We start from the raw sequence: 25,888 nt of genomic DNA on the forward strand, positions 1-25,888 counted from the left end.
GGTGCGTTTACTTGGGGTCATCAAGGAGGATAGTGGTTTCCTCCTCAAGAAATGCAGCTGCCACATAAGGTTTGAGTCGATGGCCATTAACTTTGAAAGTTGTACCGTCACGATCATTCTTGATTTCAACTGTCCCATAAGGATACACTGTTAACACCGTGAATGGCCCAGACCAACGAGAGCGAAGTTTCCCAGGAAAAAGTTTCAACCGGGAGTTGTAGAGGAGAACACTTTGACCCACATAAAATTCCTTCTTCAAGATGTGCTTGTCATGCCACTTCTTTGTACGGNCCTTGTAAATTTTCGCATTCTNATACGATTCATTTCGAAGTTCCTCTAGCTCATTCAATTGTAACTTCCTCTTCTCCCCTGCCGAACTCATGTCAAAATTGAGCGTTTTAATAGCCCAAAACGCTTTATGCTCCAATTCCACCGGAAGGTGGCATGCTTTCCCAAAAACCAGTCTATATGGTGACATCCCAATTGGCGCTTTGAACGCCGTTCTATAAGCCCATAGTGCATCATCCAATTTTAATGACCAATCTTTCCTAGAGGCACTCACCGTCTTTTCCAAGATTTTCTTCAATTCCCTATTCGAAACTTCAACTTGCCCACTAGTTTGCGGATGGTAGGGAGTAGACACTTTATGGGTGATGCCATATTTTGCAAGAAGGGAGTTAAATTGACGATTGCAAAAATGCGTACCTCCATCACTAATAATTGCACGAGGGACCCCAAATCGTGTAAAAATATTCTTTCGTAGAAATCTGACCACAACCTTGGAGCCATTCGTGGGTAGGGCAGCTGCTTCGACCCATTTGGATACATAATCCACTGCAACCAAAATATACAAATTCCCATATGATGCCGGAAACGGACCCATGAAGTCAATACCCCAAACATCAAACAATTCCACCTCCAAAATATTATTCAAGGGCATTTGGTTTCGACTAGAGATATTTCCTGTACGTTGGCAAGGATCACACCTTGCAACAAAGTCTTGAGCATCTTTAAACAAAGTAGGCCAGAAAAATCCAGATTGCAGAACCTTGGCCGTAGTCTTGGAAGCACCATAATGGCCTCCACATGCCAAAGTATGACAATGCAATAATGTGTCAGCCATCTCTGTCTCAGGTACACATCTTCGTATAACTTGGTCAGGACCATGCTTCCACAAATATGGATCATCCCAATAATAATGTTTAACCAATGAGAGGAATTTCTTTTTCTGATAAAAAGACATATCAGGGGGAAGAATACCACAAGCTAGGTAATTTACAAAATCTGCATACCAGGGAGTGATGAATTCTTTTGCAGAGTAGATGGAATATAATTGCTCATCCGGGAATGTCTCTAGGATAGGCCCAATATCTTCTATAACTTTATCCTCACGGACTAGCCGAGAGAGGTGGTCAGCCACCACATTCTCAGACCCTTTTTTATCTCTAATTTCAATATCAAACTCTTGAAGTAATAAAACCCATCGAATTAGTCTTGGTTTTGCTTCCTTCTTGGCAAGCAAAAATTTCAAAGCTGCATGATCCGTATATACAATTACCTTTGCACCCAGTAGGTAAGAACGAAATTTATCCAATGCGAATACCACTGCTAACAATTCCTTTTCCGTAGTGGCATAGTTCAGTTGGGCATCATTCAATGTACGACTGGCATAGTGAATTACATGTAGTAATTTATTCTTCCTTTGACCCAAGACGGCTCCAATAGCATAATCACTTGCATCACACATAATCTCGAATGGTAATTCCCAATCAGGTGCCATAATGACTGGTGCGGTGGTGAGCTTTGTCTTCAATAAATTAAATGCCTCCAAATAGTCTGAATCAAAGTTGAATTCAGAATCCTTCAATAACAACTTGCAAAGAGGCTTTGTAATTTTAGAGAAATCCTTTATAAATCGACGATAAAACCCAGCAGTCCCAGGAAGCTTCGAATTCCTTTTACTGTAGAAGGGGGTGGCAGCTTTTCTATGGTCTCAATTTTTGCACGGTCAACCTCAATACCTCTTGCTGAAATTTTATGCCCCAACACAATTCCTTCTTGTACCATAAAATGGCATTTTTCCCAATTGAGAACTAAATTGGTTTCTTCACATCTTGCCAACACCAATGCCAAATTATCCAAACAAGAATCAAAAGATGAACCGAAAACAGAGAAATCATCCATAAATACCTCAATAAATCGCTCCACCATGTCCGAGAAAATGCTCATCATGCAACGTTGAAAAGTGGCAGGAGCGTTACATAACCCAAAAGGCATACGGCGATAGGCAAAAGTGCCAAATGGACATGTGAAGGTCGTTTTTTCTTGGTCTTCAGGCGCGATAGGAATTTGATTATATCCTGAGTATCCGTCTAGGAAACAGTAATAGGCATGCCCAGCAAGTCTTTCTAGCATCTGATCAATAAAAGGCAGCGGGAAGTGATCTTTTCTGGTTGCAGAATTCAATTTCCTGTAATCTATGCAGACTCTCCATCCTGTAACAGTTCTTGTTGGAACTAACTCATTATTTTCATTTTTTACAACAGTCATCCCTCCTTTCTTTGGCACAACCTGTGTAGGACTCACCCAACTACTGTCAGATATAGGGTAAATAATACCTGCATCAAGAAATTTTAATACCTCTGCACGAACCACTTCCTTCATGTTGGGATTCAACCGACGTTGATGCTCCACTGATGGCTTATGTTCCTCTTCCATTAGTATTCGGTGCATACACATAGAAGGACTAATACCCTTGATGTCTCCGATTGTCCACCCAATTGCAGTTTTATATTTTCTCAAAACCCGTAATACTTTTTCTTCTTCAGTTTCACTCAAATTTGCAGCAATAATAACTGGTAAAGTTTCAGAAGTTCCCAAATAAGTATACCTCAAATGCGTTAGCAATGGCTTCAAAGTAAGTGTGGGTGCAGCAATCACCGAAGGTGCAGCCGTAGGAGGTGCCACTCCTAGTGGTTCGAACTGATTCCTTCGCGTTGGGTGGTATGGTTGCGATGCATCCAAATATAAGGCATATTCAGCAACCATAGGGTTGTCATCTTGGGAGGTAGCAGCATGGACCAATGTAGATTCCAATGGATGGCGTGGATTCTCCTTTTCAAATGTGTCTGAAGCAATTTCATCAACTAATTCCATGCGAAAACAATCCTCTGCTTCTCTTGGAAATTTAATTGCCTCAAAAACTTTGAATGTCGCTTTTTCATTCCCAACTCTCAAAGTTAGTAACCCTTCTTCTACGTCAATCAGAGTGCGTGAAGTAATCAGGAATGGGCGTCCCAAAATTAGCTGTGTGTCATGGTCTTCTTCCATATCCAAAACCAGAAAATCCGCTGGAAATATGAGTGTATCAACCTTTACTAGAACATCTTCTATAATTCCATCTGGGTATGTGATTGACCTGTCCGCCATCTGCAAAGAAACAGTAGTGGGTTTAATTTCACCAATACCAATCTTTTTAGCAACAGATAAAGGTAGTAAGTTAATGCTAGAACCCAAATCACATAAAGCTCTTTCAAAGAAATTATTTCCAATAGTGCATGGAATTTTAAAACTCCCTCTATCTTTTTGCTTTGGTGGAAGCTTCCGTTGTAGGATGGCACTGCACTCTTCTGTCAGTTGGATTTTCTCGTGCTCTCCAAACTTCCTCTTCTTGGAGAGAATGTCTTTCATGAATTTTGCATAACTTGGCATTTGTTCCAAAGCTTCAGCAAAAGGAATGTTGATATGTAACTTTCTGAACATCTCCAAGAATTTTGCAAACTGCCCATCAACTTTATTTTTTCTCAACCTCTGCGGAAAAGGGATTTGTGGGACATATGGCTTCAATTGAGGAGAAGGAATTGGTATAGAATTTTCTTCTTCTTGGGATTTTTCTGTGGTGGTGATTGGTGGTGAAAATGCATGCCCCCTTTCCGCCGCAGACTTCTTAGCTTCTTTTTCTTTCTCTAATGCTTCTTGTTCCAAGTCGACCGCTGTATTTACTTGCTTCCCTTTACGAAGAGTGATTGCCTTTGCTTGTTCTTGATTTTTTGGGTTAACTTCAGGTTGGCTTGGAAATACTCTATGGTTTCTTCCACTTATAACATTAGCTAATTGGCCAACTTGCACCTCCAAATTCTGAATAGAAGCTTGCTGATTCTGAAATTGAGTTCTTGTTTCAGTCATGAATTGGGTGGTAGACATAGTCAATTGAGTAAGCGCATCTTCCAAATTTATTTTCTTCTCTTGAGCCGGAAAACCAGGTGGTGGTCTCTGAACATTCTGAGTGTTGCTCCATGAAAAATTTGGATGGTTTTGCCAACCGGGGTTGTATGTATTGGAATAAGGATTATTCCTTTGTCGATTAATTTCTCCAACCTGATTGACTTGCTCAGCGGACGCAAATGGGTTCCCTGTGGTACACTCTGAACTTGGATGAGTGCCTGCACAGAGTTCACAACCAAAATTAGTACTAGTGTTTATAGCATTAACACTTAAAGAATCAACTTTTTTAGTAAAGTTAGAAATTTGTGCTGTTAGCAAAGCCATAGCATCTACTTCCAAGACCCCAGCTGGTTTCAGATTCATTCTCTCACTCGGCCATTGGTAGTTGTTGGATGCCATGGTATCCAATAATTCAAATGCTTCGGTAGCCGTTTTTGTCATTAAAGCCCCTCCAGCAGCTGCATCAACAAGTTTCCTGCTTGTTTGACTCAACCCATTGTAGAAAGTCTGAACTTGAATCCAGGTTGGTAGCTCATGGTGAGGACACTTGCGCAATAAATCTTTGAATCGTTCCCAGGCTTCATATAGAGGTTCCTTATCATATTGCGCGAATGACATAATATCTTGTCGAAATTTTGCAGTTTTTGCTGGTGGGAAAAATTTAGCAAGGAATTTCTTAGATAAATCATCCCAAGTACGGATGGAGTCTTGTGGCTGTGACAATAACCAAAGCTTGGCTTTATCCTTCAAGGAGAAGGGGAATAGCCTTAAACGGATCGCATCGTCAGTTACCCCATTGAACTTGGACGTATCACAAATCTCCAAAAATATTGCAAGATGGATGTTGGGGTCTTCATTTGGTAGACCACAAAATACGGATGAATTTTGCAGCATGGTGATCATGGCTGGTTTGATCTCAAAATTGTTGGCTGCAATAGCAGGACGTCGGATCGCTGAGGGAGTTGCCACTAGGGGGCCAAATTCCCCCACTGCTCTTTCTGCCATAGGTGTGGATGGTGGTTCCACCAAAGTGTGCTTTTTGTTTCCTTTGTTCCACTTATGAAACGTCCGTTCAATTTCTGGGTCAAGTGGTATGAGTTCTAGGGTACGAGAACAGTGCATATACGGATCAAAGTACCTGAAACAAAAAGAAGAAATTCAAATTAAACTCAGAATTAAAATATATTGATATTACTAGAAAGCAATCCTCGGCAACGGCGCCAAAAACTTCTTGTGAAATTATTGCAAGCGCACAATCCGTACAAGTAATATAGAAATAAGTAGAGTATCGTTCCCACAAAAATTGTAATTTCCTATTAATTACCAATTATGATTAATGCATAAGTTTATTTGAACAGTTGATTAAGAAGATTGATTAATTTTAAGAAAACTAAAACAATTATGAAAAATAAAAATTTAATTAACGATAGAAAATTAAGATGATGAAACACTAGAGCATCCGACTTCACCATAACCAATTCTACTTAATTCTTATAGCCAATTAACCCTAATTACTATCCATGTTGACAGTTGGTTTCTCCTAATTCATTTGATATCCCCTCTCGGGCTCAACCAAAAGTATTCTCAATTAACAACCCATTCTCTCTCGAGCAACGGATTTCGAAAACCAAGAACCCATTAAGTTCTATGAGAACCTACAAGAAAACTGCATGAGTCATGTTAGTCCCTCTCGGGCACTCATTCAAGTCATGGTATTTGTTACAAGAAGCAAACACCAAACATCTCCTCTCGGTCTCCGCTTGGATCATCAATTAAATATTAGCTAGATATTTAAATCATTAAGAACAGTAACAAATACTCAACATGAGATAATAATCAGAAATTAATATAACAATAGAAATTAAGTATTCAAGGTTAGGCTACATCGTAGCCCTAGCAAGGGAAATTAGTTCATGACAGCAGAAAATATAAACAAGAGAATTATTGTCATAAAACCAATTTGGCCGATGGACTTGATCTTCAAAATCTTCACAGGAACACCTTCAAAAGCTCCTCAAATAAAGCAGCAGCAAATTCTTGGCTCTCTCTGATATTTCTCTAGTTGAATAAAAGTTGGTGGAAAAAGATGATGGGTAATGGATCCTTTCAACAATGACCTAAACTCCCTATTTATAAAACTCCTAGAAATCCTACCTAAGGAATAATTACAATTGTTATAAAAATAGGATTCCTTCTAAAATAAGGTCTTCTTTATTTCTCCTTATTTGACTTGATAAGACTTGCACCATCTTGAACTAGGAAATTTGACAACATTCCTTGCAACAAAAGGAATGACTTGGCTTCTTTTTAATTGATCTTCATCTTCTTGCCTTTTTTAGCACACTTTCTCCTATTTCACAATTCCTTCACAAATCTCACAAAACCAATTAAAAACAACCAATTTAATCTGAGAAATTAATAAATAAATAAGCAAAGAAGGCATAAAATATATATAAAATATAGACTTATCACCTGATACCATAGTTAATATATAAAAAATAAAAGAGGGAAATTTCAGTTTTTCTTTGCATCTTCAGGCTTTTGGGTATCTTAAATGATCAAAATATATGGGTGAATCTTCAGGCTATTTGTGATAAGAGTGAAGAGAATAAACTCCTTTGAGCTTTACAAATCAGATTTACCATGAAGGTTTGTCGTGCCTAGGTTTTTGTCAGAGTGGCCTTTTTGGCATGGACAGCCTGTTTAAGACTCTTTTTTTAGGGTAATGTTTTTGGGACAGTTATTGATAATGGATGATTTGATACTTTAATTGGTGTTGTGAAACAGGATCTCAGTGAGTGAACCGCTTATTGTTGCAGATTCCTGTTGGTTGGGAGGCCGTGGGGATTCTTGTCTCACCCATTTTCTTATTTCTAAAATGGGCTTCTACCGTGGACATAATTTTGTGAACAATAAATGTAGAGACTTTTAGGCAGAAGCATTATGTTTCAGAATTTTGTACAAATACCTTTTGAAGTATAAGGGTTATGAGGTTATTAATGTACGTCTCTCCCTCTTGCCCTCCTTGGTTGTCTCCCCAAGCGTTCCGTACCCTCCCCGATCGCCCAAAATATTGGTACATTATTATGATTATACACGTAGGTACATACATGTACATGCAATGTACATATAAACGTACATTAAATGTACCCAAGTTTCCAACAAGGGACCAAAATTGAAATTTAATCTAAACATGGAAGTTTAATAAACTATCTTATTCAAGGGTAACACAGTAATTATCTTGATATATGTTCCTACGGATTTCATCAATGTAATTGGTTAAATTAATAAATGAACAAATATTGGAGAACCATGACGACTGAGAGATTCATATAACCCTCACATGCGGACTTATATATAAATTATTTTGATCCTAAATTTGTGATTTTATAGAGTTTTTATCACAAATGGTCTTTGATTGTTGACAAAAAAACCCGAAACTGAAGTTTTTATCCTCCTCTCAAACTGTGTTTCAAGAAAAAAAATATATATATATATATTCCTGTGGAACTTGTTTATTGAATATTTTGAACAAAAATTATTTCGGTGGCTTAACTGCTCTATTAACGGCAAATGGGGTTGTTTCTGGGCTTTTAGTTTTTGGATTAAATGAGCAAAGAAAGGCCCAAGTTATAAAGGACGTTAGAGCTTGTTAGACGTGGGATACGTCACATGTGAATCCCACATTGGAAAACCCATCTATGCATGAAAGTTTTATATATGGTCGTTTAACAACAAAGCTTGTCCCTTCGGGGACATCCGATAAAATTGGAACGATACAGAGAAGATTAGCATGGCCCCTGCGCAAGGATGACACGCATAAATCGAGAAATGGTCCAAATTTTTTTGGCCTTTTTTGCGCGTGATTTTCCTGCTGTCTTGAAGGTGTTTGATGTTCAGCGACTGGTAGTCTTCTTTCTGTTTTTTGATCTCAAAAGCTCGCCTACCAGCTGTTTGATAAAATGACAGTTACTATGGCCCTTATAAAATTGTTCAAGTTTGAACTTTTTCAAACGCTCACAAGGCAAGATAGCATCTGGGTTTATATGCAATGCAATTCAATATCAGTTTTTCTTGGTTCAAAGTGTTGATAGGCTCCATTCAACTTTTTTTTGTTAGTTCAAATAAAACCAAAATACACATACTCCACTCTCTAGTTTTCATCTTCCATAATCATCAACGTCTTGATTAATGAGAGTATGTATGGCCTTGGCAATGGTATGTCACCATGTTAATATGCCAGCTTTTTAAACAGGAGAGGAGGAAAATAAATACAGCAGCAGCAATCTCGGAAGTCTATGAAACCAGTTGCAGAAGATTATAGATCAGTTCTGTAGCTGATATTGCAACTGGTTTTGAAATTAAAATGATTAACTTGTGGAGCATTTTCTCTATGATTTTTTATCATCTACAATCCATGTTTTACATAATATCCTACACTTCTATGATTACGAATATGAGTGCCTCAAGTACTGACACATTACATGGGACTACATCTGTACAATACCTTGAAAAAAATTCTCCAAATCTCAGATCAATGTTAATCAAGAAATCTTAAGATGTTTGGAATGAAAAATTGTGAACCTTTTTACTCATGAATTAAGTGGGGTTATAATTCAATCCACAAGCAAAGGCACAATAATAATAAAAAAACGCGACTGTGTGTTGGAGAGTCCGATAACTAAAGGTGGGGAAGCAGCTTGGATATTAAAAAGGAGATAGCAATTTCAGACCAAAAAAATTAAAAAGATAGCACGAGTCCCACATTGGAGAACCCTTCTATGCATCAAAGCTTTAAATACGGTCGTTTAACAACAAAGGTTGTCCCTTCGGGGACATCTGATAAAATTGGAACGATACAGAGAAGATTAGCATGGCCCCTGCGCAAGGATGACACGCATAAATCGAGAAATGGTCCAAATTTTTTTTTTGCACTTTTTGTGTGATTTTCGATTTTTTGCCCTTATTTTTTTGTTGCGTGTTTTCAAGGTCTGAGTGAGTCTTTAATCTTCCAGGTGTGAGTCCAAGTTTGAATTTAGTGTTTGATTATTGATTGTTCAGTGGCTGGTCTTCCATTATATGTTCACAAGTGCTGGATTGAATGCACATAAGAGACTCGGACACAGCTCTGCCGTTGGATCATCTGAGCCTTCTATCTTGAGAACAATCTCGGAATGTGAATCTGCATTCACATCCTCATATCGTGACAGCGGCTTCGGTTTCCTTTTCTTGCAAGCAAAGTGAAGAGATTTAATATGTGCTCAGTTTGGCCTCTCAGACACAAATTACCACACCTGCACGTATTTGAGACTTCTGTGCACTAGAGGTTAATAATCAAAAATACATTTCGATTTTCAGCTCAATGAAATCCAAGTTTTCTATATTTATATTGAGATTTGAAAACTGTCATCAAGTTCAAACTAAGTTTGCATGAATGGATTCTTGCTTTATTTGTATACAAACCATTTCATACAAGGGAAAAAAAAAAAAAAAAAAAAAAAGCATGCCCACATAACGTCCCGAGTGACGAGACAAACTTTTTTTACCCACAACGTCTATATAAAGTCTTCCTAAATAGAACATGGAATTAAGAGATGGAGCCTAGAACAAACTTGCGGCCCTTAGAACTCTTGGCTCGCTTGCTGAAACAACACAACAGCAAGAGTCAGAAGGGATGCATAAACTGAATTGGGTAACCTCTGCACCACCTTCCCAATGCCTGGTACACCCTCCGTAGCCCTCTTTGTTGCCATTGCAATGGTTGGTGCTGCAACCAATGTCAGGATCAGTCCCTGACTGACTACAATGAATGTGTCTGCTGTCAGCTGCTTGATGAACTTCGTAAACTCTTTACGGTCAATTTCTCCATCGAGATTGATATCGTTTTCCTGCAAATACACTGAGTGAACAATCTTCTATGTGGTTCTACTCAGTATGAACTATAGCTTAATAGGATAACAAGTTTTAAAGCTCTGCAAGTTACTGAAAGAGAATCCTCAAGAAAAAAAGAAGATAGAACAGATGTTATGATTTATCCATGGTCATGGTTACCATGATTATGGAATCAGCTCGGCATTCAAATGCCAATTAAACAAATCTCCTAAATATTCAACAAGATCCAACCATGTATTGAGAGTAAAGTAGTTGTTAACACAGAGCCTACATCTACAACCAGGCACCCCTAGAACACCCAAGACACTAAGTATCAAAGTCAATAAAGGACTTTACAATAGATGCAAAATGTCGAGCCCAAAGAAACGGCTCAGCCAAGGAATTCCCCCTCACTATAAAATTCATTGGATTCAACATTGTCTAAAAAAGAATAACAGGCTCAGAATCTCTGTTATGTTTTCTTTAGGTTTCCTGAAAAGAGATACCTTAGACAAACTCTCAACTTGAATTCTTACTAGCAAACAATGACGACAATTTTCCGTTGCATAACAAACTGCAGAAACAAAAGGTTATTAAACATAGAAAGTCATTTCTTCAAGATACTGTTCCTGACAGTCCAATTTTAAAAAGGCTATCAATAATATCAATCACACTGATGCATAATTTCACATAAAGACCAGGATGATATGATGGATTTCTATTAAAAATTGCAAGCCATCACAGTTATCTATCCAGATTATGAAATCAACTTGTCATTCAAATGCCAAATATCAAACAGTTAAACAACCCATTTCTCATCAACGTCCAAACCCCACCTATTTTTCTAATGAAATTTCCCAAATTAGGGAACTCAAGAACTTGATTCCCTTTTAGTCAGTCAAAGAGACAGAGGATGATACCCAGCTCACAAAATTTATAACTTCCAACCTAACATCTACATCACAAACACCAATCGCCTTTCTCTAAGGCAATTGTACATACAAGGAGACAGTAGAATCAATTTAAGAGAAAAAGCATGTCTGTGCAGAGAACTAGCCAGGCTAGGACTTCCATTAATGCCTCAACCAATAAACCTATTGAAACAAGTATATGATGAATTTTTTCAGTCAAAATGAGTAATTTTAAATTAAGTAATCAACAGACAAATAAATTTAAAGCAGAATTCATCGGTCATGTCTATAGAACCTCTTTTATTGCAACCCAACCCTCAAACAAACTGGTACTATGTCAAATCATGCTAAACCACCAAACAAAGAAAGATAAATGGTTGTTTCTTTCAGACCATGAAAAATTAATGTTAAACAGGAAGCATAAAGGTCGCAAACAGCAACTTAAAGGTGTTTCAGTTCATCTTGATAAATAAGAGTTTTATGGGTCTAACTGACTTTGGTAAGTTTAAAGTTGAAATATAAAATCTTGTGAGAGTAATAACTAGCAGTTGTGCTCTATTAAATTGAAAAAGTTGCAAGCATATGTGCAGTAACACCTAAAACTCAAGAAACATAAAATAATGTGATTGAAGCTTATGGAGGATGCAAGAAAGGCCGCACCTGAAAATTAAGTCAAGAATCCATTACTTTGACTTCACAATTTATATGAAATTTCCTACCAAATGGGACGTATACCATTGATATTTTCAAAGGAAATTATCTTATGTGTAAATGGTTTGATACTATCAAATTTCAATTCATCAGTTTGTTTTGTAACCAACAAAAAATCCTTATAATAGAAAACTGATGTACTTTAAGGTACTTCCTAGATTTTAACTCATGCTCTATGTTTAAGCTGTTTAAATTCAGCAGCCACTCAAAAACCCATTAAGCAGTAGGAACAAAATGGGTCAACGTTCATCAATGATTAGAGTACCTGAAGCAAAGCTTTGACATGGTCTTTGGAGGGTGGATCAAAATGTGGGCCAGGTAAACGCTTATTGATATCACTACAACAAGAAGATTAAGAAAGAAAAAAAAAAACCTCAATTAGAATAATGTGGACACCAGCAGAATGATTTTGTAATCAGCTAAACATTTGGGGAAAAAAAAAAAAAAAAAAAAAAAAAAAGCTTCTCACTTGTACACAAGTAGTACACCAATGTACAGATCTTCAAATGTCAAGTTAGCCCTTCCTGACTCATTTTTAAAATGATCAAACACCTTGTCTGTAATCTTTTGTATTTGCTTTCGCCTCCATTGCTTACCTGCAAGGTGGAAAACTATCAGATACAATGAAAACATAATTATGGGTTCTGATTCATGTCCAGTAATGAAACATGCCAGACTGTCTGTTAGGATGAATATCTACAAATTTCTTTGATGGATGGCCAAAGGTATCATCTTGACCATCACATCTAAAATTCAGTACAACAAAAAAGATATGAAAACATGGGAATAAATTTGATGTCAAAAAGAAAACTTTCAACCGCATCTGAGGAACCCATCACTCAAAACAGAGGACCAGTAGGTTTGCGTTAATGTTGGCAGTGAGTTGGCCTTAGAACCCATAAAAGCTAATGCATGACTCTGTGATTCAACACATCATTTGCAGATCCCACAAGTGCGGAAGGATGGAAGAGCAACACAAACCCATCCAAACTAAAATGAAAAATTAAGAAAAGGAAGAAAAAGAAAGAAAGAAAGCGAAAGCCCAGTAGAAAAATTAGTGGGTTCTTTATGATCTACAAAACGAAATATTCAAACACTATTGGGATCGAAAGAATTACAAACATTTATCTGTTAAAGCTTGTTTCTTTCTTTTGTTTTTACATCAAAATCGATGAAAGCTTTGAAGTGTACCTTGTAGTCTGTCCAGCACCTGTCCCATGGCGAAGTAGTGAGCTAGTAGACAGAGAGGCCTTTTGCGACTTCGTTTGGATGATAAAGGAAGAAAAGATCCTTTGGTATCGGAGCATTGAATTGACTTTTTCAGGCAACCTACGCATAAGGAAAAGATCCTCTACGGCAACTGTCAAGGGATTGTTTGTTATTTATTTTGGGGTTCCCTCTAATTTTCTTTTTTGGACTTTCTCTCTTCTTTTTTTATGACAAGTGTCACTTTCCTTACACTTAAAATAATGTCATTAATGCATCACACAAACTAATTTTTGTTTTCCAAGTTTACCTTTTTAAATGTATTAATTTATTTTAATAACAAGCTAATTTTTTTACAACTGTCTTATCACCTTGTTAAAAAATTAAATAAGAAAATAAAAACTGAAGTTTTTAAATTTTTAAATTTTTTTTTCCAAAGAGAACGTGTGTTTTGTTAAAAACAAAATAAAGATGATAACAATGTCATGTAACAAATGTTTTTTTTTTTTAAAAAAAATCTAAAAAATGACGTTTTTCTTATTTAATTTTTAATAATGTGCTAAAGAAGTTGTAAGAAAATTTGAATAAATTGAAGGAAATATAAAAGCCAATACATTTGAAAAGGGTAAACTTGGAAAATAAAAACTAACTTGTGTGATGCATTAATAACATTGTTTTTAGTGTACGAAAAATGACACTTGTCATGAGGAGAAGGGAGAAAGTCCAAAAGAGAAGGTTGCTAGCATTTCTCATTTATTTTTAAGAGATTCACTATTATACCCAATATATGAGTCTAAATTATAAAAAAAGACTTTATATGAATGAATTTTAGAAACACACTCAAAACTCATTTACAATATAACAAAAAGGCTTTTAATTTCTTATAAATTACAAAATGTGGTCGATTTCTTAAAATAAGCTAAACCCTAAAACTTCATAATAATAAAAAAAAAGTGCTGCTAAACGAACCCTAAAATTAACTGAGTACATCCTATAATCTAAGTTAACCATAATATTTTAATTAAAATGTAAAATTAACTAAGTACACCCTATTTAACTACCAAAAATAGCCATAGTACAACACTCTAATACCAATCCTAAATCAGGTTTCTCTTTTTACATGAATCTGTGCCCTCTTTTCAGATTTTGGGTTTCATCAAAATCTTTAATTTCGTAATATCAATCCTAAATTAGTACTCGCTGCGTTATTCGTGAGCACCATGTAATACGAAGACTTTTCTATGTCTGATAAGGGTTGAATATAGTGAGTAAGGTTTACTTATTAAAATTTTATTTGTTTCACAATTCAGTATATCTTTTTTGGTCATTTTATATTAGGATAAATTAGTAATTCAATAAATAGTTTGGCAGTAGAGTGTACTCAGTTAATTATAGGGTTTGTTTAGTAGCACTCAAAAAAAAAAACTCAAAACACTCAATAGGGCATCAAAGTAATTTAATAATCAAAATTAAATTCAATAGGACTAGTTGTCATTTTTTTGAGTTTTTTTATGGGTTTGTTTATAGAAATTACATGGTGTATGTTTTATTTATATCATTAGTGCTCTAAGAATAGATATATGACTAAATATCTCATTGTTTTTTAGAGAAAAATTCTAACACATGACCTTTCGAAGGACATTTCTAATAGCAATTCACCACGGTGGTCTCTATTTCTGGTCTATATCCATTATTTTTAGACACCCTTTTATAGTCCAAGAACAAAGTATCTTTGCTCTAATGGGGCTCCCTAAACTTTTTTATGTGCTAATTTTATTTTGTGTTAGCCCTTTTTATTTAATTTTCTCTCATATCAACCGTTGGATCAAATAATGGTGTAGGAGATAAGATTTGCTCTCGTCATATCATTTTCAATTCTTAGCATGTTGTGTAGTTGCCCAGCAAATGATTCACGATAAAAAGTTTGCTCTTTTACTCATACAAGAAACTTTCAATCATATCAATGAATGTGAGCAATAAAATTTAAGTTCACATAAATTACTATGGTAAATGTGCAACTAATCACCTAAATCTAATTTAATAAAACAAAACTCATGTTGTTCATTTCACTCCCCCACTCCTAGGTCTCTTATTTTGTTGAGAGATATATTCGTTGAATTTGGTGTAACATTTGTTAATGGTTATCTATTAAGATTTGAGGCTCTTTATTATTCTCGGTTCTTCTTCTTTTTTGAGTCAAAGCTAAAAAGAAAAAAGAGATTTACTCGCACACATTGTTAGTGTTTAAGAATTTCAAATATGTGACCATTAATTTTAGACTAAATATACTTTTTCATTACGGTATAACCCCATTAACCTAAGTTCTTATTAGTTAGAGTGAAAATCTTGAAATTGTTGAATACGACTCCGCATTGTTGGACTTGACAACACATTCTCAATAGTTGCATTCTAAACCAAACTCATGATAGAGGCTAGAGCTATGCCTAAATAGAAGAGATGGGGGACATTTTTAGGGACACCAATTTTACGCCCAATAAGCTACTTACACGTTGACTTTAGCGGCTCCAAAATATAGATTTACTATCGACCAAGAAGCAGGAAGAAAAACACAACTAATTACACATTAATGAGGGGTGAACGACACCGTTTCAGCTAGGTGAAACTTGGGCCACGAATTGGGTTAAGTTATCCCCTGCAGCATCCGAAGAAGATCACGGGAGCCAAACCACGTCTGAGTTCAACTCAACCTCTAAGCGTACACCACGTGGCACCAACAATTGAGAACAGCCAAGACTACTTGAAACAATATAAATATCCAAAGACCTCACATCACATCGGAGGCTTCCTTATTGATATGTCTGTCACAAATTTTAATCTAGTCTGTCTTTGCTTCTTAAACTCAATTTGTCTCACATAAACCTCAAATGTCAATCTCATATCTAATTTTGTTTCATTCTGTCAATTCTTTTAGAGAATATGCTTAAGTCTTTTGATGTTGCACAAGTGGGAATGATTATTTACTCAAATGTTTATATATGTTCTAATAATATAATAATGCTTTTAAAAGAAAACTCTTTTGTCAAAAAATTTGGTATACCTATTTTTCCTATTAAATTACCACGCTAATGTCAATTTAGTCCTTGGAACTTTTTTTGGGGTTAATTAAGGGCCTAAAATATATATAAATAGGGAATATGGGAATTGATTTTACTTTTTTCAAAATTTATCCAAATTTCTGGTAATAGTAAGGGAAATTTATAGCTTTAAGCAAAATAACATTTAAACTATTAAAATGCTAAAAATATAAGTAAAAAAATTAAAAACAAAAGAGAACCTCTTAATTTCCAATGGAATTTATAAAGATGACTTTTTTTATGAAACCTCAAGATTCCAAAATAAAAGTCCCATCAACGAACACCAACTAGCCGAAGCTTAGCAACCTCAATTAGATTATCAATAAACCAACCCAGGAAGTATCTGTTTTGTAGATCCAAATTAAAACTCCAATTGGCAAGCCTATTAGCCACATCATTCTTCCCATGATAAATGTGAGCTGCAATATGGCTTCTAATCTGTCATCATGTCCAAGAAACCAGATTTTAAAGCAGCAAGAGGATGCGAAGACAACAGATTAGAATTCCGCAAGAGAGTAACATTAACTTCAGAATCCATCAACACTGATAGGGTGAAAATTCCTTTATCCACAGCTAACTTCAATCAAAGAGAAAACCCTAAAGCTAAGCTTCCAAAGTTTCACAATTCCTTAAATTTACCGCAAAACCACCAAACCAATTTCCAACCGAGTTCCTGATAACACCCTACAAATCCTATAAAACCAGAATCACTGTTTTGAAAAGCAATCTTATTTTCGAATGGTATATACACATACTTCACTAAGTACTTTTGGAGCGGTCTAAACTAGTCCCCACTAGTTCCAGACCATCGTGATAACAAGTATGAGCATGCCATAATGGTTTTGGGTAAGACATGTCGGAAATGTTTATCATATTACATTTAGTTCACTCCAATATTTCACACAAATCAAACTATTTAAATCAAAAAATATGTTTGAAGGAAAAAAAAAATTATTTTTTTGATTCAGTACAACAAGCATTATATATAAGTTCGATCTTATTCTAACACATCAATTAAAACTGTGACTTTTATTGCAAGTTCTAATTTATTGTTTCATATCATGAAAGCTGTGACTCTTAATAAATCAATTGTTTATTATATATATTTCAAGCTATAAAAGCATGACTTGGACGATCACACTCTTTGTTATTTAAGCTGTACATGTTTTTAGTGTTTCATAATTAGAACTTTATTGATGTGATATTTTAAAGAGTTTTCCCATTATTGGTACTATTAATATATTTAAATTAAGCTTAAGTTGGAGTTTCCTCGATTCTGCTTGATCGTTAGTGAAGCCGCACCAGATTGTCTTAATTTTGATGTTAGATTGCTCCGTTATTGTAATGACCCTTTGTGGCTAGTTTGTATTGACCCCTTGTGGCAATTGGCTTTTAAAGCTGAATTATGAATGCAATATCAGAATTTTTATAAATAAATAAAAGGCATTTAGCCTAAGATTTTTTTCTTATTAACATAAGCATAATTAGTTAACTACCTTTGGATATGGTTATTGTTAATTAGTGAATTAAATTGTAAAGGAGTACTTGGTCAAATTAAACATCAATCATATACATCTATCCAAGCATTGAGAATTATAAAACTATAACCCTATACCCATTTAGTATAATTTGGTGGGTTGTGGTGCATTTATACAAGTTTTATCATTCTTCTTCTTCGCTGATAGCTGAATCCTCAGCCCACCATCAATGTCATCTCTAGATCTCACACTTTGAATAACGTTTTGGGTTCTCTAAACTTTTTGGAGCAAAGACAAGGCAAAGTTACATTTACATCTCTCTTCAATACCAAGATCCTTATTCTTGGAAAGGTTAGGTGTTTTTCTGTTCTAATTTTCTGTACCTTTGTCAAAATTAAGGCTCATTACAAATACAATCTAACCCATCAATGACATATTATTCCATATTATGAACCTCTCATTCCATATTTTTTTTTTAATTTTCTTATTATTCTATACAGTTGATTAATTACTTAAATTCCTAAGATTATTTCGGCTCTTGATTACAAATACAATCTAACCCCACCAATGACATGCTCCTCTCATTCCATATTAGTATTTTGTTTATGTTCTTAAATACTTAATATCTTATTGTTTTTCTCACAAAAAATTCAATTTTACTCTTATGCAATCAATAACAAATTACTAAATTTAGTTCTTTATATACCTTAATACTAAATTTATGTTCATGGGGGCTACTTTATACTTGTTATTTTTCTCCTTAACCTTTTGTATATCTCAAGTTCTTTCTATAACTTAAAATTAAATTTTACTCTTACTCTTATTCATTCAACAACAATTTTAGCTTTTGTTTTGAATTTTAGTGAATGTCATTCTTGATATTTTTGGGTATATATTGCTTAAAGATGTTTTTTTTATTTATTTATAAGATTTAAACTTCATATTGTATTATTGTCTAATATAATGTGTTTTCATTTAACAATTTGCTAAGAAATATATTTTTGAAATGGGTGAAACAAGTCGTGTCGTGTCGTGTCATTCGTGAATTGTAACGGGTCGTGTTCGTGTTGAGTATTTTCCACCCATTAAGAAAAGCAGGTTGACATGAACACGACAAACACGATCCGTTTGCCAGGTCTAGTCACAACGACATGGAAGAAATTAGGGCAGCTTCAGGTCATAACAAGAAATATAAAAGCAGAGTAAAAAAAAAAAAAAACATGCAGAAACCAGCTCCAAAGCACGAGAAAAACTTCCCTGACACGCCACATTGTTGACACCATGTTGACCTCACTTTCCCTCTTAAGCAAATCCCACCAATTAAGGGATAACCTTTGCTTGTCATACCTCACATCCCACCAAACAAGGAGTAGCTATCCATGCCTCCTCCCATGCCTTCTTAATGCCCAATGCCCCAAATCAATGGGAGGCCATGTAGAATCCCCAAATCAAGGAGAGCCATGCATTCTCTACCACTACTTGGACTGCAAAAGGGAGCTCATCACCTCCAAACAAAGGGACCAGCAGTTGCCACTTCTCCAAGAGCTCTCCCAAGCCCTCTATTTCTCTTCTACAAGAGTTCTTAAGCCTCTCTCCCTATATCTCTCTCATGTACAATGTAATCTCCATATCCAAATACAAATACAAAGCTATAAACTGTAGTAGATGTAGCCCCATTATGAATGAACCACCCAAACACTTGTGTTATGTGTGTGATTATGTCTTAATCGATTTGGTATAAATTCAAGCATTAACACCCGTAATTATCCCAATCCAATGAAATCATGGGACTTGTCAACTGTTGACGTGAGTCTCCTAATTAATCAAGGAGATTTATTTCCTTGATTAATTAAAAGATTTACTTTCCTATTTTTATATAGTTGCTAAATCATTGTATAACTAGAAGATACTTTCCTAATTCTTTACTATATCTAATTCCTTGTAAAGCACCATGTAAACTCTTATATATAGCTCCTTATGGAGAAGAATAAGATTAACCTAATACATTCAAACCATATTCATATTTTAGCATGATATTAGAGCAATCGATCCTAGGTTGTCTTTAAACCCTTATCTCAAATTTCTCATATTCAAATCCAAAACCCTAAATCAAATTCCTCATAATTTTTCCCCAAATCCAAATCCCTCAAATCTAAAGTCCTAAATCCTCTTATCCAAATCCCTAAACACATACCCTCACATCTTATACACATACCTCTTAAATCCAATTCCTACATCAAATTCCTCACATTCTCATATCACATCTTACTTTCCTGCAATGTCAAGAACCTCTACAATTCTCCACCTTATTGCAGACTCACAGAAGAATGCTGTCAATTCTGCTGACCCGGCTACCCGAACTCTTGCTTCTATCACCACCACCAAAGGTTCTACTTTTCATATGTTTTCCAAAAATTCCGCATGGATTATCGACTCGGGTGCTACGGATCACATGACATTTGATCCTAGCTAACTTATTAATCACAAATCATCCACTCCGTTGGTGGTGTCTAATGCTAAAGGTACCCCATTCCCTGTGGTTAGGGAGGGCTCTCTATCTCTCTCTACTTCCCTACATTTGGATTCTGTATTACTTGTTCCATCTTTGGACCATAACTTGTTATTTGTTGAACAACTTACTACTACTTAGGGGTGTACTGTAACATTTTCACCGAATCATTGTGTTTTTTAGGACATCCTCATAGGAATGACGATTGGTTATGGTACTCGACGGGGCAAACTCTATTACTTGGATTGGGCACCGGATAGCGAGGTCAAGGGTGGTCAAGCTTTCACAACCAGTGGGGAGAGAGACAAAATTTGGTTATGGCATAAACGTCTTGGGCATGCCTCGTTCGGTTATCTTAAGAAGTTGTTTCCATCATTATTTTTCAGTCTTGATGTTTCTAGCTTCCAGTGCGATATGTGTGAATTGGCTAAGAGTCATCGTGTCCCATTCCCATTAAGTTCAAATAAGAGTTTGGTTCCATTTTCTCTTGTTCATTCTGATGTTTGGGGACCTGCTAAAATTGTCACATTGGCAAGGGCGCGATGGTTTGTCACGTTTATAGATGATTGCACATGCATGACTTGGGTTTCCCTGCTCAAACCTAAAGAGGAAGTCAGTTCTAGGTTTCAACAGTTTTATCAAATGGTGAAGACTCAGTTTCAGGCCAGAATTCAGGTTCTTCGTTTTGACAATGGTGGAGAATTTCTCAACCATGATCTTAGCCAGTTCTTACAAGATCATGGCATTATACATCAATGTTCATTCCCTTACTCTCCCCAACAATATGGGGTGGCTGAAAGAAAGAACAAACACTTATTGGAAGCCGTTCGTGCCTCTCTCTTTGGTGCCAATATGCCACGATTTTTTTGGAGTGAAGCCGTCGTCTCTGCAGCATATTGTATCAATCGAATTCCCTCTAATATCCTAAATTTTAAAACACCACTTCAAACACTTCACCACCATATCCAAACACCTCCCACCCCAAACCTGGAACCCCGAATTTTTGGCTGTGTTGTATTTGTCCATTTACATGATCACCAACGAAGCAAATTGGATTCCCGAGTCGAAAAGTATGTTTTCATTGGCTATGCACCTCATCAGAAAGGATACCGGTGTTATCATTCTCCTAGTCAGAAAGTCTATACTTCTATGGATGTTGTGTTCCAGAAACACAATATATATTTTTCAGCTGCACAGGAGGAGCATTGCGACACCAACACTTCTCAAATTTTCAATTTGTTTCCTCCAGAATCGTCCCAGCCTGAAAGCAACCGGTCGCTAATGACTCTGCTTGAAAACTGCCGGTCGCTTATGACTCTACCAGAAAATGACCGGTCGCAGCTTGAAAGCTACCGGTCGCTCCCTGAAAATCAGCCTCAGCCTGATATGTCGTCTCCTTGCTGTCCAACTCAGGAGGAGGAAACTGATGAGATTTTGCCCACTTCGGAGACTCTTCAGCTTCAATACCACACCAATCACCTACTGAGGATGTCATTCAGGTAACATCTTGTCCTAAAACTGATAATACTAATGAAATATTCCATGATGATTTGATTTCAGAAGGCACATAGCCTACATATCAGCTTCCAGAAAGGAAGAACTGTGGCAAACCTTGAGTACAATATGAAGTAGATCTTAAAGCTAAAGCGAAATACCCCATCAATAATTATATATCTCTCAACAGATTATCAGAGTCATGTGTGCACTATGTGAAGTAGTTGGCTGACATATCTGTCCCCAACAGTGTAACTGAAGCACTAGAAGATCCAAATGGAAAGAAGCTCTGAATGAAGAAATGCAAGCTCTCCAAAAGAATGTCACAAGGGAACTCGTCCCCTTAACTCATGGAAAGAAGACAGTAGGATGCAGTGATAGGTCCCGCCCCGAAATCGAAGCGGACCCCGTTTTTATTCAACATCATCCCGATGCTAGGCCCACTTAGTAAAAATCGAGACTCTCTACCAAAATTTTGGCAAAGTCTCCCCTGTAAATTAAGCGAACCCAACAAAAATTTCAGCCTACAACATACATAAAATAATCCCAACCAGAGCATGCTTTCACAATACAACAAAACATACTAAATGGCCTCCAGCCTCACAAGTAAAAACTACCATGGGAGATAACAAAGCATCCACTGAATTTAGTTTACAACAACAATTGAGTAGAAGAAATTACTCAGATCCTAACTAGGGAAGTTCACAGTTCGAGCATCGTACACCACTTGCACGCTTTCTGGACGACTACTGACTTGGGGGCTCAAAATAGAAAACATGTGAGTGGACAAAAACAAGATTTGCATTTAAAACAACATAGTAACCCCACCGTATAAAAGTAATGTTCAAGACATGCAGATTCACAACTCATAATTTAATTACTCAAAATATATTTCATTAAAACTCTTTAAAAACACAAATCACTTCATCCATAAACCACATTGTCACAATCTTGCTGCTCCTACCAACCCACTGATAAACTCTAATTTCTTCACTCTCACAACTATATATAACTATACTCATCACATTACCTAGGTACCGGGGAAACAATCCAACCGGTGGATCGTTTAACTAGCTCACAGGATTTTCAGGTGCTATCCTGCGTCTAGGGATGAGCGGTCCAACCGGGGGACGAAACTCCATAGTCACACACCGGAACATCCAATGTCATGTGTGATGATCCCAAATAATATACAGAGTCTTCCCATACGCCGAGTCTCACATGCCGGAACATCCAACGCCGCTTGTGAGACTGGTAACCTATTCTTCCCCCATGCTGGAACATCCAACGACACGTGTGGGAAGTCTAATAACTGGGAAAGGTACTTACATAGTGTAATCATACAACTTCTCTCAACAACCCTTCATATTCAAGTTCCTCAACAACTCACCTCAACAACCCAAGTATCCCATATATATATATATATATATATATATATATATATACAACTTCCCCAAAATCCATATAAAATATACTCTCGATACCCAAATATACCAAACCCACAATATATTGCCAAAGCGCTATACAAATATCAAATTCAACCCATGAATATAATATATTCAATAAATCATTAAAAACACTATGCATAAATCTTTCATCAATAAAACCATGCATATGATTGAAAACAAAGTCCACTCACAAGTATTCCCACGCTGCCTAACCATGAGAGGGTCATGCCTGCTAAGTACGTGCAGTTGGAGCACATATTTTGAGATACGAACCCTTAATTAATATAAAATTAATTCGAAGCGGAAATCACAAATAAAATACTTAAACCCCCAAGTTCCTAGTATGTGTATGTTGAACGAGATATCCTAAGGTCCGGTTACAGGTTTTGAAATAGCTCACGATTGTTCGATTATCGCTAATTCACAAACTTTGCATTATTGAATCAAAACATCCGGGGCTCAGATTCATGATCCATAAAGTCCTACACGGTTTTAGGAATACCTAGGACAACATATTTTAACTGGAAAGCGATCCAACGGTCAGAACTTATCGAACTCAGATAACGCACAATATGCCAAAATCCGTTCGATAGTCAAACAATGTCCGAATTGAGATCCGTGAAATCCTACGCACTCGTGACAACCTAAGAATCCCATCGAGACAAATTGCAACTTCACCAGCCTCTCCCACCCGCCGCCACACGCACCGACAGTGCGTGGGTGTGTAGAGTAAATTTCGGTGACAGAAAAACTCCACACCCGAGCTCACCCTTCCTACCCTAGCTTCTACTTGAGGTCAGACCACAACATTCAACTACGGGAAGGTCCAACTCGGACGGCAACTGGCAGGAATTTCACTTTGAAATTAGGCCAAAACCTAGGTTTACAAATCGGTTTCTACACATCAAATTGATCCAAACCTATGCAACAGTCAGCTAGACTAAGGAAAAAGAGGAAGAAACCTCACCTTATTCACCAGGTTTGGGTGGCGGAGACGATGGCGCGACGAGAGAGATTCACCAGTTCAAACCAGTCCAGATCGTGGTCGGGATTTGTGGTTTCTGACGGGGAAAGCTGGTGGTTCTGGTTCGGGGTTTCACAATGAATCGAACAGGACTAGTCTCGAGGGCTGAGGTGGTCGGATGTGGCTGCGGTGCGGTGGTTTCTGTCTCGGTGTACAGTATTGGGGGAAGGGCTTCGAGCGCGCAGAGAGGGAGAGTTGGGGGGGGGGAGAGAGAGAGAGAGAGAGAGAGGTCTCTAACTCATTTCGAAATAATTACAAGTTTGCCACTGAATTACTTGTGATCACCAAATCTTCTTTCCAACTCTGATTCAAGCCTACCGCATGTCTACGAATTCGTCTTAGTACAACCTACCCAGAAATACCAGTCGTGATCCCAAAATTCTTCCGGATAAGAAAATGACCAATTTAGCCATACCCCAAGGATAAATTTCGTAATTTCACTTTAAATAAATTAAAATAGGAATTAAATTTGGGGTCGGGGTGTTACATGAAGGTGGATTTATACTGTGAAATTGAAAGCAGATGGATCCGGTGAAAGATATAAAGCTAGATTGGTGGTGAATGGGTACACATAGAGATATGTGATAGACTACGAGGACACCTTTTCCCCAGTAGCCAAGATTAATACTATTAGAGTCCTATTGTCTCTAATAGCAAATCTCGATTGGCCACTACATCAGTTTGATGTAAAAAATGCATTCTTACATGGAGACTTGGAAGATGAAGTATATATGGACTTACCACCAGGATCTAACTTATCTCGTGACAAGGGGAGTCAAGTTTGCAAGCTCATAAAGTCATTATATGGGCTAAAGCAATCCATCAGGGCATGGTTTGGAAGATTCACTAAATCCATGAAGAATTTTGGATATATACAGAGTAATGTAGATCACACTTTGTTCTTGAAGCGTGATGGAAGAAGACTTACTGCATTGATTGTTTATGTGGATGACATAGTCGTAATTTGGAAATGACACAGGAGAGCAACTGAAACTGCAGAAGCATTTGTCTAAGGAATTTGAGATGAAAGATTTAGGTGATCTGAAGTACTTTCTAGGAATTGAAGTAGCCAGGTCCACAACTGGTATATTTCTGTCTCAAAGGAAGTATGTATTAGATCTGCTCACTGAAACAGGAATGCTTGGATGCAAACCTACTGATACACCCATTGAAATGAATCACAAGTTATGTGAAGACATGGATTAAGAACCAACCAATAACGAAAAGTACCAACGCCTTGTTGGAAGGTTGATATATTTAGCCCACACAAGACCAAATATTGCATATGCTGTGAGTGTAGTTAGTCAGTTTATGCATTCACCCAGTGTATCCCATAGGAATGCAGTTGATCGGATCTTAAGATACTTAAAGTCAGCACCTGAAAAAAGGAATAATGTTCTCAAAAAACAGAGATCTCGAAGTTGTTGGATATACAAATGTTGATTGGGCTGGTTTTGTTACTGATAGACGCTCTACTTCAGGTTACTTCACTTTTATGGGAGGTAACCTAGTCACTTGGCAGAGTAAGAAACAAAATGTGGTTTCTCAGTCTAGTGCTGAAGCAGAGTATCGAGGAATGGCTCACGGAGTTTGTGAATTACTATGGATCATAAGACTATTGACATAATTGGGTTTCAAGCTAGAAAAGCAAATGGAGTTACATTGTGATAACAAGTCAGCCATTGATATTACCCATAATCCAGTTCAACATGATCGAACTAAACATGTTGAGGTGGATAGACATTTTATCAAAGAAAAAATTGAGAAGAAGATTATCCGCCTACCATTCGTAAGATCAGAAGATCAATTGATAGGTATCTTAACCAAAACTGTTTGTGGAAGAGTATTTCATATTCACTTATCAAGTTGGGCATTGGTGACGTATACGCACCAACTTGAGGAGAAGTGTTGACGTGA

General features: G+C 36.7%; 2 protein-coding genes and 3 non-coding genes across 5 annotated transcripts in view; 4 read left to right on the forward strand and 1 right to left on the reverse strand.

Moving 5' to 3' along the window:
• LOC117619047 overlaps window positions 1–7,275 on the forward strand; it is a 34,214-nt gene extending 26,939 nt beyond the window's left edge. Inside the window, exon 5 of the transcript XR_004584519.1 lies at window positions 7,012–7,275. The gene's annotated coding sequence lies outside the window, so the exon portion shown is untranslated. The remainder of the gene's footprint in view (window positions 1–7,011) is intronic.
• LOC117620436 lies at window positions 4,754–4,860 on the forward strand. The gene has a single exon (XR_004584773.1). It is a non-coding gene; the product is annotated as a small nucleolar RNA R71 (small nucleolar RNA).
• Window positions 7,276–7,967: 692 nt separating the features above from the next.
• On the forward strand, window positions 7,968–8,070 carry LOC117620420. The gene has a single exon (XR_004584758.1). It is a non-coding gene; the product is annotated as a U6 spliceosomal RNA (small nuclear RNA).
• Window positions 8,071–9,047: 977 nt separating this feature from the next.
• Window positions 9,048–9,150, forward strand: LOC117620419. The gene has a single exon (XR_004584757.1). It is a non-coding gene; the product is annotated as a U6 spliceosomal RNA (small nuclear RNA).
• Window positions 9,151–9,575: 425 nt separating this feature from the next.
• On the reverse strand, window positions 9,576–13,059 carry LOC117617166. Its single transcript, XM_034346446.1, has 4 exons — window positions 12,909–13,059; window positions 12,187–12,313; window positions 11,983–12,055; window positions 9,576–10,112 (listed from the first exon to the last, which is right to left on the reverse strand). The coding sequence occupies exons 1-4, from the start codon at window positions 12,934–12,936 to the stop codon at window positions 9,846–9,848; spliced, it is 495 nt and encodes a 164-aa protein (XP_034202337.1). The 5' UTR covers window positions 12,937–13,059; the 3' UTR covers window positions 9,576–9,845.
• Between the last annotated feature and the right edge of the window lie 12,829 nt (window positions 13,060–25,888).

Source organism: Prunus dulcis, chromosome 2 (genome assembly GCF_902201215.1).
Source record: "Prunus dulcis chromosome 2, ALMONDv2, whole genome shotgun sequence".
Taxonomy (NCBI): domain Eukaryota; kingdom Viridiplantae; phylum Streptophyta; class Magnoliopsida; order Rosales; family Rosaceae; genus Prunus; species Prunus dulcis.

What these genes read in the sequence shown, in the direction of transcription:
- LOC117617166 (XM_034346446.1), bottom strand. Translation starts at nt 12,936, where the DNA reads ATGGGACAGGTGCTGGACAGACTACAAG. An exon ending in GGTGCTGGACAGACTACAAG is followed by an intron (nt 12,314 to 12,908) that starts GTACACTTCAAA and finishes TCCACCTTGCAG; the next exon opens with GTAAGCAATGGAGGCGAAAG. An exon ending in GGTGTACTACTTGTGTACAA is followed by an intron (nt 12,056 to 12,186) that starts GTGAGAAGCTTT and finishes TTCTTGTTGTAG; the next exon opens with TGATATCAATAAGCGTTTAC.